The sequence below is a fragment of the Lutra lutra genome, chromosome 5 (assembly GCF_902655055.1).
Source record: "Lutra lutra chromosome 5, mLutLut1.2, whole genome shotgun sequence".
Classification (NCBI taxonomy): domain Eukaryota; kingdom Metazoa; phylum Chordata; class Mammalia; order Carnivora; family Mustelidae; genus Lutra; species Lutra lutra.
The window spans coordinates 83,929,471-83,944,991 of NC_062282.1; the positions used below are offsets into that span (position 1 = coordinate 83,929,471).

General features: G+C 40.6%; 1 protein-coding gene across 3 annotated transcripts in view; it reads right to left on the reverse strand.

Moving 5' to 3' along the window:
* Positions 1-15,521, reverse strand: part of PRELID2 (PRELI domain containing 2) — a 64,748-nt gene that overhangs the window by 32,329 nt on the left and 16,898 nt on the right. For all 3 annotated transcript variants that reach the window (XM_047731163.1, XM_047731166.1, XM_047731165.1), the window contains one exon: positions 15,349-15,509. In XM_047731163.1, the coding sequence (XP_047587119.1) occupies positions 15,349-15,509 (161 nt within the window). The remainder of the gene's footprint in view (positions 1-15,348; positions 15,510-15,521) is intronic.

Below are 15,521 nucleotides of genomic sequence, written 5' to 3' on the forward strand. Positions count from 1 at the left end.
TGAGATTATGAACAAACAGTAACCATTTAAAAAGCAAACAAACAAATTCACAAGGTGAAGTAAAAATAATTGAGCTGAGAAATGTCCTAGAGAGATTCAACAGCAGACTTGAACAAGCAGAAGAATCAGAAGACTTAAACACAAGTCATATGAAATTATGGAGTTAAGGGGAGTGAAAAGAAAAAAGAATGAAGAAAAGCAAGATAGCTTAAGGGACTTATAGGACATCACCAAATGATCAATTGTACACATTATTGGAATGCCAAAAGCAAAGGAGAGAATGGGGCAGGTAGCCTATTTGAAGAAATAATGGCTGAAAACTTGCCAAATCCGAGAAAGGAAATAGACATCCAAATTCAAGAAGCTCAATGAATACCAAAAAAAAATCTAAAGAGACCTACAATCAAGACAGATTATAATCAAGCCATCCCCAAGTAAAAATCTTGAAAGCAGCAAGGGAAAAAGCAATTTATCACATATAAGAGAACTCCAATGAGATTTCCAGAGAAATCTCATGGCCAGAGTGGCTGAGTGTCATACCAGCGAACAGAGGCAGAGTATTCCAATAAGGAAAACCACAAGGATCCAAGCAAGAGAACACAAAGAAACAGAGAATGTCTGAGAGGCCCCAGGTTATCTGAAAATGCCCAGTACTTAGTAAGGAGCTTAACAAATTCTGTTCATAGGAATGACCAGAGCATAAGATGGGCACAGCAGATATTAGGAGAGGAGACTGGAGGACAACTGGAGACCACCAGATGGCAAATGGTTTCCTCATGCTGAGGAGTTTAGACTTTATCCTACAGGCAGCAAGGACTCCACTTCTGAGGCCACCAAGTAACAGGAGCGGACAAACAGTTACACGTGCACCACTGACTAAATAGCTTATGGCCACCCTTAAATGCTTTCAGACCACCTCCTATCCCCCATTTGCAACAAAGTACCCACACTCAGTGAGTTCAGTAAGCATTTGTTATGTGAATAAACTAATAAATAGTAAATTTCTTTGTAACCAAAAATATTCAACGAAGAAAATATTTCCTCTAGCTTCATCCATCTCTACAGAAAAGAGATGAGAGCCATGTCTCCTGTATGTGGATTTGGCGGGGGTGGGGGGTGTGCATATATATATATATATATGACACATTTGCTCACACCAAGATACATACTCGAGGAAAATTATGGATCCAAAAAGCTGTGATTTGGGTAAAAAATAATTAGCATAACTCTTTTTTTTTTTAAGTTTTTTTTCTTTAATTTATTTATTTGACAGACAGAGATCACAAGTAGGCAGAGAGGCAGGCAGAGAGAGAGGAGGAAGCAGGCTCCCTGCCGAGCAGAGAACCCGATGTGGGGCTCGATCCCAGGACCCTAGGATCATGACCTGAGCCGAAGGCAGAGTCTTAACCACTGAGCCACCCAGGCGCCCCAGCATAACTCTTATTAGACCTTCTAATTCTCTAGTAGCAGGAGCCTCTACATTTCGATCGTGCATTCCATAAAAGGAAAGCTTCTCTCTCTCACACACGCAGAATTATCCTAGCCAATCTGACACAAATAGTCTAAGCAAATAGTCAGTCTAGGCAAAGCAGCTTCCACCTCTTAGATTTAAGCCTATTTAAAATGATTTGTTCATGTAAAACTATATCCTAGTGACACTAATCTTTCCTGTCTTTATTCCAGATTAGTCAGAGTAGAATTTTACAGTGATTTTAATATTTAAAAATGAAAAGTTGAGCAGTCTTACACTCTTGGGAGAGATAAACTCTTCAGTCCTCAAGGCAAGTGTAGGTGAGGGATTAATAAAAGTCTCCGTTACATCATACTCTAACTAATATTTCTTTCTGCTACTTTTGGGAGATGTAAGTGCTCAGAAAAGCACTCTCCAGGCTTGCCCACATATCAGAGAATAACAGGGCAATAAAGCGGGGTCATGCCCTCACCATCATTGAAATGAGTTTATCCTAGTATATTTTAAGCCTGCTAGAGAAGAAAATGTTGCACTTTCCCTCAATAATTCATTGACAGAGCACATCAGACATTTTCTTCTTACTACACATAGCCAAAGTAAATCCCTCATGCTAGATAAGCCTTCTTTTAAGTTCCCTGGAAAAACACAGCAGGTTGCACAAGATATAATTTCAGCTCTTAAAAAAAAAAAGAAGCACGAAAGAAAAGATGGACTGATGGATGGAAAGACAAATGGAGAGAGCTAAAATATGAAAAGAATCTCTGGATGTTAGAATTATAGGGTTTTTTTTTATCTTCTCCCTTTTACTAATTTTCTATAATATGTATTACTTAGTAATCACCAAAACCAATAATAATAAGGACCTGAGGATCATTTCTATATAAATAAAAAGTGATTCTTCAAAAGGCTCTGCGATCCCAAGGACAATTCCCAGTAAAGGTACATGCTAACTTCTGACATCATTCACTTTAAATCTTGTTAAATCACCTCTTGATTTCCCTTTTCCCACACTGTGTAACCTCTGGTTTTTGTGCCTTTTGTCCTGAGACTTTCCACTGCCCCCAAGCTTCAAGTGTTTGATGTTTCACTCAAGAGACATAAAGACGATTCAGGTTTTCCTACATCTGTCTTTTATCCCTGTGAAGCCTAAAGGAAGGACCAATCACGCTTATGATGTTACATACCCAGGGTCACTTTCACTCTTCCACAGTGTGTATTATGTATCAGACACCGCATGATCTTCTGAGGTTGTTACCCTTAAAACATTTTCTTTTTTACACATGAGGATATTGTGGTAAGAAGTTGTTCAATAACTTGCCCAGGGTCATACAGTTTGGTGGATGGACATTCATTACCTACTGCTTCAAAACCCCAGTCCTGCTCCCACGTCAGTTAATGACACAGCCATCCGCCTCGTCTATGACACTAGAGACCGCAGCAACGGGTTATAGTATTCCATTCCTAAACAACCCAAACACTCAGCCAGTCAGTAGATAGTGTTGATTTTACTTCTAACGGCCCCTCAGCAGCCCATGCCATTCTCTTCCCTGCCACTGCCATGGCCACTGCCTGGGGTTAGCCCAGCAATTTTCTCTCTCCAGAACCACAACTGCCTCTCATGGGGGATCCTGGTCTCCAGTGTACGCTCTCTATAATCCACACTGCCCAAATCAGTTTCCTAAGCACCGGCTGATCTTGTCAGGGACCGCTTACGAAGCCACAGAGAATACACCCACAGTGCTCAGCAGAGATTCATCCGTATCACTTCATGTAACTTGTCCGTTCGTTCTCACTGGCGCGTGGTGTTCCCTTGCTTGAAAACACTCCACATCATTTCTCCGACTGACTGAGGATGAACATGTTACAGGAAATCCAGGTACACAGGCCTGCAAGTGTCTCTAACATAGAGATGAGCTGAATGTCTGGGTCACAGGACATGTGCAGTTTCAACTTGATGGCAAATGTCTTTCTAAATGGTTATACTTGTGTGTGTTTTTTTTCTTTACTGCTTCAGTGCCAATTGCAATGGTTAGCATATGGTAGAAAAATCAATAATGCATTAGGGACAAAAGCATGGAGAGAAGGAGAGCAGGAAGAGAAGACAAGGAAGCAAAAGAATGAGAGAATTTATAGCACATCTCAATACCCTGGTCAGGGCAATTGAACCATGTATCTCGAGATTTCTACCTGCTAAGGTCAGTAGGGGGCACCCTTCACCTGGCTCAAAGATAAGTCACCATAGTATCTGGAAAATTACGGTAGGAGAGGAGGCTCCCTGAGATGTGTGGCGCCTGTATCAGAGTCACATCTCTCGCTCTGTCTGCAGGTAGGCATAATTCAACACAGAACACAAAAGAATCATGACAGAGAATGCAAACCTCAAACCTAGGAACGTCTTTGTGAAAGTGAATGCCAGTTTATACAACCAGTCTCCTACTTTCAGGTCATTTAAAAATGTGTTTCCTTCCGGATTGGGGAAAATAAAAAAGTTTGGGGATATGTGGATAAATTAATTCCCAGATCATGCAGCCACTAGCTCTGAATCCTCAAAACGGCAGTTTCCAGGAAAGCAAAAGCTCTTAATGAGATCCCGGCCTTGAATTATTGACTGGTTAGGTATGGCAAATCTTGCCTAATTGTTTTCATGATGGGAATTTAATTAAAGTGTCTTTGAGGGCGAAAAAAGTTTCCACAGATATTCCTGTTGTGATGACATCTCAGTTCTAATCATGGTGATTCTGGCCTTCTCCTGTGACCACACAGAGGGACAGCCCAAAAGACAGGCAGGGCCTGCAGGTCAGAATGCCTGCTCCTGCTCAGTGGGCCCAACAGTGCTGGAGACACTCTCCGGCTCCTACATGAATTCCACCATGCCAGAATACAGGGACTCTCCCACCCCGTCTTACCAAGCCCACTCCTATCATAATGCTCCCTCAGAGAACCAATCCAATCGGCAGAGTTCTCAATAAGTGCTAAGCAGTCTTAGCCTTCACACACACACACACACACACACACACACACACACACACACACTCGGAGAGAGAAAGGTAACATAATTAAGGATGTAGTTTTTGGATTCACACAGAATGGAGACCTGCCAACATAGGCAAGTACCTAATGCTATGTGAGGTTCAGCCTCCTCAGTAAAATGGGATTAATAATAGCTATTCCACAGGTTTTTCCACAGGAGGAATAAGGTAGTATGTGTAAAGCACTCAATGTCATCTGGGTAAGCATTCCGTAATGTTAGTTAATAATACTAACCTACTGCTATTACTGCCACTAATGATAATGCCATCTGCTACTACCACCATCAGTATTCCCATTCACACAAAGACAAACAGCGTGTCTGGGCAGTTAAATGCTCACAGCACAAATCCAACTCTGGTCAACTCCCAAACCTGTGCACCTCAGTAAATTCTAGGTGACACTCAATCACCCTAACCCACTTGGCAATGAATCCCTCCCTACCCATTCTGGCATTCAAAGCTCTTCGCACGCTGGAGCCCTCCCATCTTACCAGCCTCCTCCTCACCCTGCTATCACACATCACACTCACACAATCTGCACAACAGCCATGTGAAACCAAACACCCACTAGCCTCTCTAGCCCCCAGTCCTGGGGCCCTCCCGCTCTGAGCTGCTCTCCTCTAACAAGTCCCAGGAATGGGTTATTGACCAGAGTCCTAAATTATTAATCATGAGCTCCAGCAGGGAATTCCGTAATACTATGGAATTATCAAGTGGTAGAATCTCAGGAGCCCAACAGCCTAGCACAGGTACGTATTACAGGGCAAGGTGGCTCAGTCTCCTAAAACGCAGGTTTAAGAACTGATCATCAATTACAATTGATAACTTTTTTTTCATTAAATGAGGCTCCACATCCAGTGTGGAACCCAACACAGGGCATGAACTCACGACCCTGAGATCCAGACCTGAGCTGAGATCAACAGTTGATGCTTAACCGACTGAGCCACCCACGTGCCCCATATAACACTTTTTAGTAGCCCACCATGGTATTGCATTAAGTCCTTTATATGCATACATTTCCATTAATTCCCACAACAGTCTTATGAAGTAATATTAACCCCATTGTACAGATAAAAAAAACTGAGGTTCAAAGAGGCAAATTTGCTAAGGCCTCACAAAAGTAAGTGACAGGGCCACTATTTAAATCCACACAGTTAACCTCAGATCCCATATCCCTTCCAGCAACCCTACTACCTAGAAAAAAAATGTCTATTTAGGGCAAGCTTTATTGACATCTGAGTGGTGGACAAAGTTTCAAAATCTACAACAGTTTGTGAGCTGGTCCATTCAGAGTCTGCCTTGGGATATCAGGCCTCCCGGAGCGCAAATCCCATTTGGTGCTGGCTTCAAGGACATGCCACCTGTGCTGTTGCATGGTTTGCTACACACTTGGTTAAATGATCTATGTCCCTATTCCTGAAATTCTCAACCACTATGAACAAGGGACTTTGTTTCTTGGGTTTTTTTGTTTTTGTTTTTTTTTTGAAGATTCCACCCATCCATTTGTCAGAGAGAGCGAGCGAGCAAAAGAACAGCAGGCAGAGGGAGAAGCAGGCTCCCCGTTGACCAAGGAGCCCAATGTGGTACTCGATCCCAGGGCCCTGACCTGACCTGAGCCAAAGGCAGATACTCAACTGACTGAGCCACCCAGACGTCCTGGGACTTTGTATTTCCATTTTGCACTGGGCCCTGCAAATTAGGTAGCTATTCCCCCTCCCATTTCCAATGCAGGTCTATACAACACTGCCAAGTGCCATCCCCTTCGGGAGTTTTCTGAGATGTGGAGAAATGCGTGCTTCAGTTTAGCAATACCTAACCTTATACAAGCCCCAAACACATGCAAACCCTTAGACTCATATATCTACTACTAAAAATGTGTCCTCAGCAAATAATCTTAGTTGAGGGCTTAGAGCAGCCTATAAAGATATTCATCACACCATTATGTAGAAGAGCAAATAATGAGAAATAATGCAAATGCCCAATACGGGCATTTAATAAAACACCAGAATAATTTTATCCAACAAATACATCTAAACAGCCATGGAAAATCATTTTAAAATGACATATTTAATAAGGAAAGACAGTCCCAAATGTAATGTTAAATTAATGTAAAAGTCAGAACACCATGTACAGTGTGATTCCATGTTTGTAAAAATGATTTTTCTGCCGAATGAGTAAATAAACTGTAGCAAGTGCAGCATGCTGTAGGATGGTACGCCACACAGCACTGGAACGAGTACAGATATACCCAGAGGAGGCTCCCAGACACAATATTCAACAAAAGAAAATGGACACAGCAGAGTACATACCCTGATTCTGTTCCACAAGAAGATCAAGAACAGGTAAAATTAATCTATAAAGATGGCAGTCAGAATACAGGTTCCTTTTGGGGCCACCGACTAGAATGAGCACATACCTGAAGAGGGGATGAACATACTGTTTTTTCTTATCTGTATATTTCAACCATCCTATGGTGAATAGGCAATACTGGTAGAAAAAAAAGGAGGAAAGATTATCGGAACACATGATAACAAAGGATATTTGGAATAAGATTCCTCCAAACTAGAATTATGTGAGGGTTAGGTTTTCCTGTCGTCAGACAGAAGGCTGCTGAGTCATCTCTGAGCAGAGGGGAGATTAAAGAACAAGCTAGAAACCACCACCTCAATTCCTCTCAGCACTGCAACCCTCCTGAAGTGAGACGCATAGAAAGGGAGCTGCCTCCACCTCCACATGAGATGTCTCAAAATGAAGCTTTAAATGCAGACCAGGAAGCTGAAGTCCACCTGGCTTTTTTACTTTCCGTCTCTTTCCTTATTTTCTATATTATCCTTGATTGGAAAGACAACAACCAAGCTCCCAGATGTCGATTCTCAATCCGATGTGAGAAGACAGATCCTTAAATGAGCAGACGGGCATCAGATTCCTGCTCTGTTGTCCTAAGACCTGTAGGTTGCTCTGCATGGTAAATATAAATATAATATAAATAATAATATATATATAATATATATATATTATATATATAAAATATATATAATATATTATATAATATATAATATTATAATATAATATATTATATTATAATATAATAATAATATAAAGTATTATAACTTTTAATACTCAACATATTTACTGACAACAGATTTAAGAAACTAACCAAAAGAGAAAAAGAAAACTTACGCAGCATCTCTGATCCATAAGAGCCGAGACTGCAACACAATTTCGACAGTAGTCAGACTCACTGAAGTCTCCCTTCTTCCTCTGTTGCTTCCACAGAAAATTCCTTTCTGACATAAATTTAAGAGGACCCTCAACTGAATTCTATTAAACTTTCCAGGAAGGTGCTTCTGCCAAAAAGTGTTCACGGTTTGCCTGACAAGCCAGGTTGTCAACTGGTCATGCTATCAGAGATTAACAGGAACTTTGTGAAAAATGGGCTTTCCAAGAGGAGCTAGCAGTGTGTTTCCACCGGGACCACAAGATACAGACCAGATATCAGGAGCTCCCAAATCTATGTGCTCAACAGACTCGCCTCAAGAACTTCTAAAGCACCGAATCCCGAGCACCAGCCCAGGCCTACAACACTAGAGCCAACACAACAAATCTCCGTTTCACCTTCCCCCCGAATCCTGCACTAATACACAACCCAAAGGGCAAAGAAGATGAAAACAAAAAGTCAACAGGCGTCGACTAAGATATTTCAAAAATTCTTACTTGTAAACGGCACAGAATGCTCCCCTAACTAACCCTTATTTCCAGTTCAATTATCACCATTATTTTCAATCAAACAGCTTACGCCACTGAACTGAAAATTTATTCCAACAACAACTTTCATGCATGTAGCGCCTTATACTCTCCAGGTAGAGCATTCTCCTTTGTTATTTGTTATCTCAGTAAATCTTCACATTACTTTATGAGGGCGTTCAGGCCAGCTTCCTGCCTTTCCCAAAGTCAAACCGATGTAAGTGACCCAGCAGCAAAAACCAGGAGCAAGGTCTCCGTGTTACTGGTGATTTCAAGATCTCCTCTATGTTGAATTTCCTACCAATTCATCTTGGACTTGCCCAGTTTGCACTTGACCCTCTTGCCAATTCCACCCCTTCTCAGTTTCCTCGTCCCCATTTCAGCACATGAGCAGCACGATCTGCCGTTCTGTCAACAAACAGCACAGAGCCCCCTCTGCAAGCGTCTGAGCACTGTGCTCTGTACTGAAGATACAGCAGGACTGGAAACCAGAGAAGACTCAGATGATAGGAACACAAACATAAAAAGCAAAAGGTTATCTTTTAGAGGGCAGTCTTTTGTACCAAAAATAAGGCTCCTGCCCAGATATCATATTTACACAGAAAAGGCCTTGTTAATCAGTTTTCTGTAACTGGCAATGCATTCTAATTGTCTGATCACCCCCTGCTACCCTGGAAATTAAGGTGAATATAAGCACGGGGTATTATGTCTTGCGATGAATATGGTGGTACTTATCTGGGTTATTTGATAACTACATCCTCAAGCCCTTTATTGTCAGGAATGGGGCTTAGAAATAATTCCTAAGTAAAGTTAACAAAGCCACAATATTTTAATATTCCAGTGATAGCAAGTTTGAAGATCAACCAAAAAGGCTGGTGCCCAACACAAGGAAGTCACCAAACTGTCAAATTTGCTACTAGAGAGGAAAAAAAAAAACAAACAAAAAAACTTCAAAGCAAGGAAAAAATGGACACACACACACACACACTGCCCAACCATGAGCCTCTTGAAATACGCAAATTATTGTATTTGTGATTCACCAGATGAAGACTCAAGGCTTGGAATGTTTTAATCCAGAAATTGAAAAATAAAAAATAAAAAATGTTGTACATCTTGTAAGAATGAAGAATATTCATAAGTGTAACTTCAATTACAATGAAAATTTATTGAAATGAAAACAGCTGCTCATCCCATTAATTTAATCCCAGTGTAAAGTTTGATTCTGGCTTGTTTCTTTTACTACATTCCAGAGAAATTCATTTGATATTTTATAAATGTTAGGTCAATACATTCAATGCTATTAACCCACATACTGTATGAGGCTACACCCTTTAAATCTCAGAAATAAGGTTTACAGGCATCAATGAATAAACAAAAGCTGTCCCACATGGATGGTAAAGACACCCACCACTAAGATACTCAGCACTGAGCATGGGAGCATGGCCTTGTTAACCTGAAGCAAAAGCAATCCAGCTCGGCAACATCATGAATAAAGCGAAGTCTCCACTGACGGTGATAACTACAACCTTGCTTCAAGATAACAGAAAAGTTACTGCTGACCACAAAACCCATAGAGTTATGGTGAAAGAACAAAGCCCAAGAAAATACAAGATGACTATCTTTTTCGAATTGCCTGGATAAAGTAAATATCCATCATTAAAGCCAAATCAAATTTGTATCAATTACATGCCCACAGAGTACAGTTTTTAAAAATCTATTTTTAGGAAAAGAGCCAGGAGTGCCTGGGGGGCTCAGTCAGTTAAGCATCTGCCTCTGACTCAGGTCATGATATCGGGGTCCTGGCTCAAGCCACACATTGGGCTCCCTGCTCAGCGGGGACTCTGCTTTTCCCTCTCCCTCTGATCCACCTTCCTACTCATGCTCTCTTTCTCAATCACTCTTTCTCAAATAAATAAAATCTTTAAAACAAATAAATAAAGGGATAAATAAAACAAATAAATAAATTAAGTTGAGTGGCTTAGTTGGTTAAGCGTCTGCCTTTGGGTCAGGTCGTGATCCCAGAGTCCTGGGAAAAATAGAACAAAATAATAAGAAATTAATAAATTCATCTTGGGATGTAAGATTTCAGAAAGCAGAAACCATGACTGTCCATTTGAGGAGCTTACAGCTCCAGAGCTGGTGTGCTTGAGGGAACGTGAAATTATAACGTAACTCTTGCCCAAGAAGGTGCCCCAAGTGCAAATACACCAGCAGGAAGCCAAAGCTGGATCTGTGTTAAAAAAAAAACACAGATCAAGGCTTAGTCAGATTCTAAGGAACCCTTTTGGAGCCCATCTCTGAGTTGAGCCAACAGGCCACATATAGGGACACAATGACATCTGGTTTCCCATCACATACCCACACCTGCTAACCAACACACAGCTTGAGGGTCTTATTTTAGACTCAACAGCTTTGACAGCTTTTTCTCTTAAGGCGGGGGCGGGGGTTGTCCATATTTCATCTTCTGGGTATAGTGGCCAGCCATCATTGTCACATTCCCTGGCAAAGGAGGGGGAAGAAATAATGTCCTTTCCTCGATGTCCTCCCATGATCACCCACTCATTTAGAATGTCTGTCTAAAATGCCTTCCTTAAATCCATGTCAAGAGCTAAGACAACATCCTAGAGTCTGGACCACAGCTTTCATCACATTATCCCCTGCCCAGAAACCTTCATGCGGCTGCTGACTGCTGAAAGAACAAGACCCTTCCTCCATAACCTGGGATCCAAGGCGCTCTACAGTTTGACATAACTCCACCCTTTACCCATGTCCATTATTTCTAGCTTACCACTTTGCTCAAGGTGGCATCCATGATACCTGGACTCATGCCTTGGCTTGGCAACTTCCTCTCACTATCCATAAGTTATTTAACCTCAGCTTTAAAACACTGCTGGAGAAGGATCTGGTTTTGACCCAGATATGGTAGGTGTCAATAAAATATTGGTCTGATTATATCAAAAATCTAAAAAGAGTGTTTGGGAGAGGACAAGGATGTAAAAAATCAAAGGGGGAAAAAAAAGTATAATTGGTCAAACCTTTTTATAAAACAATCTGATAATATGTATCAAAATATAACCTTTGACCCAGAAATCCAACTTTGCTCCATGCACCTTAAAAGGTTATTGAATAACTACAGAAATACATAATAGGGATTTCATCACAGCATTATCTGTAATAGCAAAAAAATATTCTAAATGCCAATTAGGAATGAACTAAGAAAATTATGTAAATGAACACTATTTCTAGGTAATGAAAACTGTTTTTTTCCCTGGAACTGTTTCATATATACATATATGAAACATATATATATGTATACATATATATGTATATTTCTTTTTTTTTTAACCAAATAAGCCCACTGGCTTGCTTTATTTTTTTAAAGATTTTATTTATTTATTTGACGGAGAGAGACAGCAAGAGAGGGAACACAAGCAGAGGAAGTGGGAGAGGGAAGAGCAGGCTTCCCACCGAGCAGGGAGTCTGATGCGGGGCTCGATCCCAGGACCCTGGGATCATGAACTGAGCTGAAGGCAGGCGCTTAATGACTGAACCACCCAGGTGACCCTGATTAATATTTTTTATAAGACACATGTATTATATTTTCTAGAATCAAGGTACTGGAAAAATAACTTTTAAAAAAAGACACAAAGGAAAAAGGTACTGAAGGATGTTTTCCTTGGATCGTCAGGGCCAATTATCACTTTACATTTCACTGGTAAAGGTCCAGTGCAGACTAGCCAATAGCCCGGATCTCTGAGAAAACCGAGGCTAAAACAAGGTGGATGAAAGACTTTTGTGTTTTCTGTATAAAATTCAGACAATTCTGTCCTTTTACTACTTCCATGTACAAAACAAACACACAAAGACTCCCCTATACTCTGGCCACAGCTTTTATACTTAATCCCAAACACCCATGTTCTGTGTGAAGCTCCTGTCAAGGGAGAGGCTGAGGAAACACACCTAGTAGGTGGTTCCAGGCACACCCGCTCAGAGGCTAGTAAGCCGAGGCCTTCACACTCCTTCGGGTGAGCCTGGAGCATCTGAGAATTAGCACCACAGGACCGAAATCATGGGGAGCAGTAACAATCCATACAAGTGATGGGTCTCCAGAATGAATTTTAAATTCGGGGGTTTTAGTTATTTGAGCTTGAGAGTCTTACTATCTCCATTAAAATGACAGGTTAATAAAAGATTCAAATCATACAGAAAAACGAAAAACAGTACAGGATCTTCTAAAATCTGCGCTCACAGCAGTAATCACTTAATACTTGATGCCCCTTATATTTTGCCTTTGTTTTTAAGCCTATCTCAAAAGGAATTATCATTTCTCACCCATTACTTTGGCAAAAATTTTTTTTAAAGTATGTTAATAGGAACTGCTGGCTTAGGGAAACGAACTCTTTTAAGGTGTACAACTCAACAGTTCTGCTATACTTAGAGTTGGGCAACCATCAATGGGAGTTCCAGAACATTTTCATCACACCAAAAAGAAACCCCACACCCATTAGCAGTCGCTGCCCACTATGGCAACCACTAATGTTTCCCATTGCTATGGACATAGCAATTCTGCACATTTCAAGTAAGTTGACTCATAGGCTATGTGGCCTGTTGTAACTGGCTTCTTCCATACTGTTATCAAGCTTCCCCCACATTATAAAACCTGTCCTTCATTCTTATGACTGAATAATATCCCATTGATACGTATACCACATTTGGTTACATATTCATGAGTAGACATTTTCACACTCTGCCTATCAGGACAATGGTATTATAAATATGCCAGTATAAGTTTCTGTGTTTTTACAAAACACGTATGTTTTCAACAGAGTAGAAAAAGCTGGGTCCAGGGTAACTCTATGCTTAACTTTCTGAGGCCCTGAAAACCTGGTCTGCACAGCAGCTGTACCATTCACACTGCCATCAGTGGTGTGAGAGCCTTCCAATGGCTCCCCACCATTCCCCACACTTGTTACTGTGTATCTTTTTGACTGCTCTCATCCCAGGCAGGTTTGAAGTGGTATCTCGTCATGATTTTGATTTGCACTTCTGGATGTAGAATGATGCTAAGCATCTTTTCACGTACTTACTGGCCATCTACACATCTTTTTTGGAGAAATATCTACTCAAATCTTTTGCTCATGTTTTAATGTGAATTTTTTTTTAATTCAAGTATAATTAACATACAGTGTTGTATTAGTTTCGGTGTACAATACGATTCAACAAGTCTATACACTATTCAGGGCTCATCAAAATAAGTGTACACTCTCACAAATTATGGAGATATATATATATATATATATATAATCAGATATATGGTTTACAAGCATTCTCATTCTCTGCATTGTCCTCTGACCTTCTTGACAGTACCCCTGAAGCATAAGTTTTCAATTTTGCTGAAAACAATTTCACCTATTTTGTCTTTGGTTGCTTGGGGTTTTGGTATCATATCTAAGAAATCACTACCTAATCCAAGTTCACAAAGATCTTCAGCTGTTTTCTCATTAAAGTTTTATAGGTCTTAACTCTCATTTAGGTCTTTGATCCATCTTCAATTAATTTTGTATTTGGAATGAGGTAGGGCTCTAACTTTATTCTTCTGTTTGTAGATATCCAGTTGTGACAGCACCGTTTGTTGAAAAGAATATTCTTTCTATGGGGCGCCTGAATGGCTCAGTGGGTTAAAGCCTCTGCCTTCAGCTCAGGTCATGATCCCAGGGTCCTGGGATCAAGTCCCGCATCGGGCTCTCTGCTCAGCGGGGAGCCTGCTTCCTCCTCTCTCTCTGCCTGCCTCTCTGCCTACCTGTGATCTCTGTCTGTCAAATAAATAAATAAATAAATAAAATCTTTAAAAAAAAAAAGAATATTCTTTCTTCATTGAATAGTCTTGGCATATAGCTTTTCAAAGTCTTCCATAAATGGAAGCTTGACAGTGGCAGTGTTTATACAACTATGTCAAAACTCATAAAACTGTACATTAAGAATAAATTTTGCTGCATGTAAATAATATACTCAATAAACCTAACAATTAAAACTTCTCCTTTAAAGAAACATTCACGTATTGCCTATGTAAGGATCCTATGCTTCACAAACACTATACTACTGTTTCTAACACAGATAAACTGGAAACTGTCTGAATCTCTACCAAAAATAAGCTGAAGAGGGTCGCCTGGATGGCTCAGTTGGTTAAGTATCTGCCTTCCACTCAGGTCATGATCCTGGGGTCCTGGGATCGAGTCTCGCATCAGGCTCCCTGCACAGCGGGGAGTCAGCTTTTCCCTGTCCCTTCCCCAGTTTCTGCACTTGTGTGCGTACGTGCTCTCTCTCTCTCTCAAATAAATAAAATCTTTAAAAAAAAAAAAAAAGCTAACCAGATGTAGTATAATCATAGGGTTGAATACCACGAACAGTATAAAGGAATAAGCTAGGTTTTATATGTTAAATGGATAAAGTTCTATTAAGCAAAAAAATATAAGTACCCAATGACTGACACAGAATGAAAGCATATTATGTAAAAAGACACAAAACCAAGCTATACAGACTCTGTGAATACACATGTAAGTACCTAACTGTATCTCTTAAAAGTCTGGAAGAATCCTCAGCACACTGCTAACACTCACTGCCTCTCAAGAGAGCCAAAAGGCACCAAGACTAGACAGGGTGATCAGAACAGAGTTGAACTCTGTTATTTTTTTCCCCCAAAGGGAAATCTATTCATTAATTACTTTGAAGATTAAAAATTAATAATGTGGGGCGCCTGGGTGGCTCAGTTGGTTAAGAGTCCAGCTCTTGATTTCAGCTCAGCATCATGAGATTGAGCCCACATGCTGGACTAGCGCCGGCTTGAGATTCTTTCCCTCCTTTTCCTTTTGCCCCTCCCCCCACTTGCCCACATGCATGCGTGTGTGCATGATCTCTCTCTAAGATAAAAAGATTAATAATACGTACCTTATGTGAGTTGTAAACAGAGGTTAAGTATGGAATCATAGCTTTTTAATATATGCAGTCATTCGTGCATCCCTGCATCCAACCTACACACATACACACACACATACACACACACACACACACACACACACACACACACACACACACAGCTGATCTTACCAATTTGGATTTTCCATACTTTCCCGGAAGACAGACTCTTCCTTCATGGATGCATATTGTGTCCACGTAAGGCAGTGACTCCGTATAGCCATGTTCCTTTCCTGAGGATTGAACCAGGATTCCTCTTCCAATTGGATATTAGGGACCTTTAAAATGCTCACCTGTCCAACAGA